At 38.3% G+C, this 1,988-nt stretch overlaps 1 protein-coding gene across 1 annotated transcript in view; it reads left to right on the top strand.

The window, feature by feature from the left end:
* Positions 1-494: 494 nt before the first annotated feature.
* LOC138350723 (uncharacterized) overlaps positions 495-1,988 on the top strand; it is a 3,633-nt gene continuing 2,139 nt past the window's right edge. Inside the window, exon 1 of the mRNA XM_069301928.1 lies at positions 495-554. Within this exon, the coding sequence (XP_069158029.1) occupies positions 510-554 (45 nt within the window). The 5' untranslated portion in view covers positions 495-509. The remainder of the gene's footprint in view (positions 555-1,988) is intronic.

Raw genomic sequence — 1,988 nt, 5'->3', positions numbered from 1 at the left:
TTCATTTTTTTAGCTGTTCTTATTTTTCAGTGATGGGAATATCAGATCATTTGATGTTCCCAATTTTCTGATGGAAGCATCAGACCATTATAGAATGCATCGGATGAGGTAGTTTGGAATGGTGGGGAGGACGAGAGGGGGGTATGGTGGGGAAGACGAGGGGACAGAGGAGAGGGTAATGGTGGGGAGGACGAGGGGACTGGGGAGTTGGGGATGGTGGGGACAGGGGAATGCTGGGGAGGACAAAGGGACAGGTGAATGGGAGATGGTGGGGGAGGAAGAAGGACAGGGGAGGGGAAAATGGTAAGGAGGACGATGGGACAGGGAAGTGGGAATAGTGGGGATGATGTGGGGACAGGGAAGTGGGAAGGACGAGAGGACTGTGGAATGGGGAATAGCAAAGTGAATTATAATTATATATATTAATTAATTCTTATAAATTTCCAGAAGCCTGTATCAACACCCACACTAATGCAACTGAAAGAGATGTTGAGACAAGTATTGCTGATATGTTGAAGAACGCCCCAAACAAACTCGGTGGAAACAGATACAAGGTAAAGTTTGCCAATTTGCTGTAGTCTAATTCAATTTCTTTTTAGTAATCTTCGAGAACATTTATGCTATGAATAAGATAAAATAATGTAACTGATTTTGATTTATTTACTATTTATTATTTATTTACCGTTATTAGTATAATAGATCTCGTAATAATTTTGCAAAAATAATGGCATTTACTATTTTAAAAAGCTCGGGTGCAGGGGGGGGGGGGTTATGTAAAAGCCTGGTTTGTGCCTCGGAGAGGCTATGGGATCCAGTAAGATCGTCCTTCCTTTCCTCCCTAGAATCTGGATGTAGCAGGTGCTCAATTGTCAAAAGTGAAAAATTGGTTTTGTCTTCCGAATGCACCATTTCTGTAAATTTGCTAATAATCTTTTAAAAATAGTAAATGCCATTATTTTTGCAAAATTATTACGAGATCTATTATACTAATAACGGTTTGATAAAATACAGTAGACTGCCTACTGGATAATAGTTCCAGTCCACCTGTAGACAGGGATCTCACATCAGCTTGTATATTATACAAGGATAAGATTTGATTTACTTTTGTATTTATATGCATATATGCATTTATATGCATTATTCTCTAGAATAATAGATCTCGTAATAATTTTGCAAAAATAGTGGCATTTACTATTTTAAAAAGCTCGGGTGCAGGGGGGGGGGGGGGTTTGTGTAAAAGCCTGGTTTGTGCCTCGGAGAGGCTATGGGATCCAGTAAGATCGTCCTTCCTTTCCTCCCTAGAATCTGGATGTAGCAGGTGCTCAATTGTCAAAAGTGAAAAATTGGTTTTGTCTTCCGAATGCACCATTTCTGTAAATTTGCTAATAATCTTTTAAAAATAGTAAATGCCATTATTTTTGCAAAATTATTACGAGATCTATTATACTAATAACGGTTTGATAAAATACAGTAGACTGCCTACTGGATAATAGTTCCAGTCCACCTGTAGACAGGGATCTCACATCAGCTTGTATATTATACAAGGATAAGATTTGATTTACTTTTGTATTTATATGCATATATGCATTTATATGCATTATTCTCTAGAATAATAGATCTCGTAATAATTTTGCAAAAATAGTGGCATTTACTATTTTAAAAAGCTCGGGTGCAGGGGGGGGGGGGGGTTTGTGTAAAAGCCTGGTTTGTGCCTCGGAGAGGCTATGGGATCCAGTAAGATCGTCCTTCCTTTCCTCCCTAGAATCTGGATGTAGCAGGTGCTCAATTGTCAAAAGTGAAAAATTGGTTTTGTCTTCCGAATGCACCATTTCTGTAAATTTGCTAATAATCTTTTAAAAATAGTAAATGCCATTATTTTTGCAAAATTCCTGAATATTGTCAAAATGACGGAAACCCATATGTCAAAAACACATGGAGATATACCAATCCTGGAAGACATTCTTCCATCCCCACTTGAAACTGTTGAG

This window comes from Procambarus clarkii, chromosome 47 (assembly GCF_040958095.1).
Source record: "Procambarus clarkii isolate CNS0578487 chromosome 47, FALCON_Pclarkii_2.0, whole genome shotgun sequence".
In the NCBI taxonomy this organism is placed as follows: Eukaryota; Metazoa; Arthropoda; class Malacostraca; order Decapoda; family Cambaridae; genus Procambarus; species Procambarus clarkii.
Note: the sequence above shows the minus strand (reverse complement) of the source record. Positions and strands in the feature narration are given on the sequence as shown.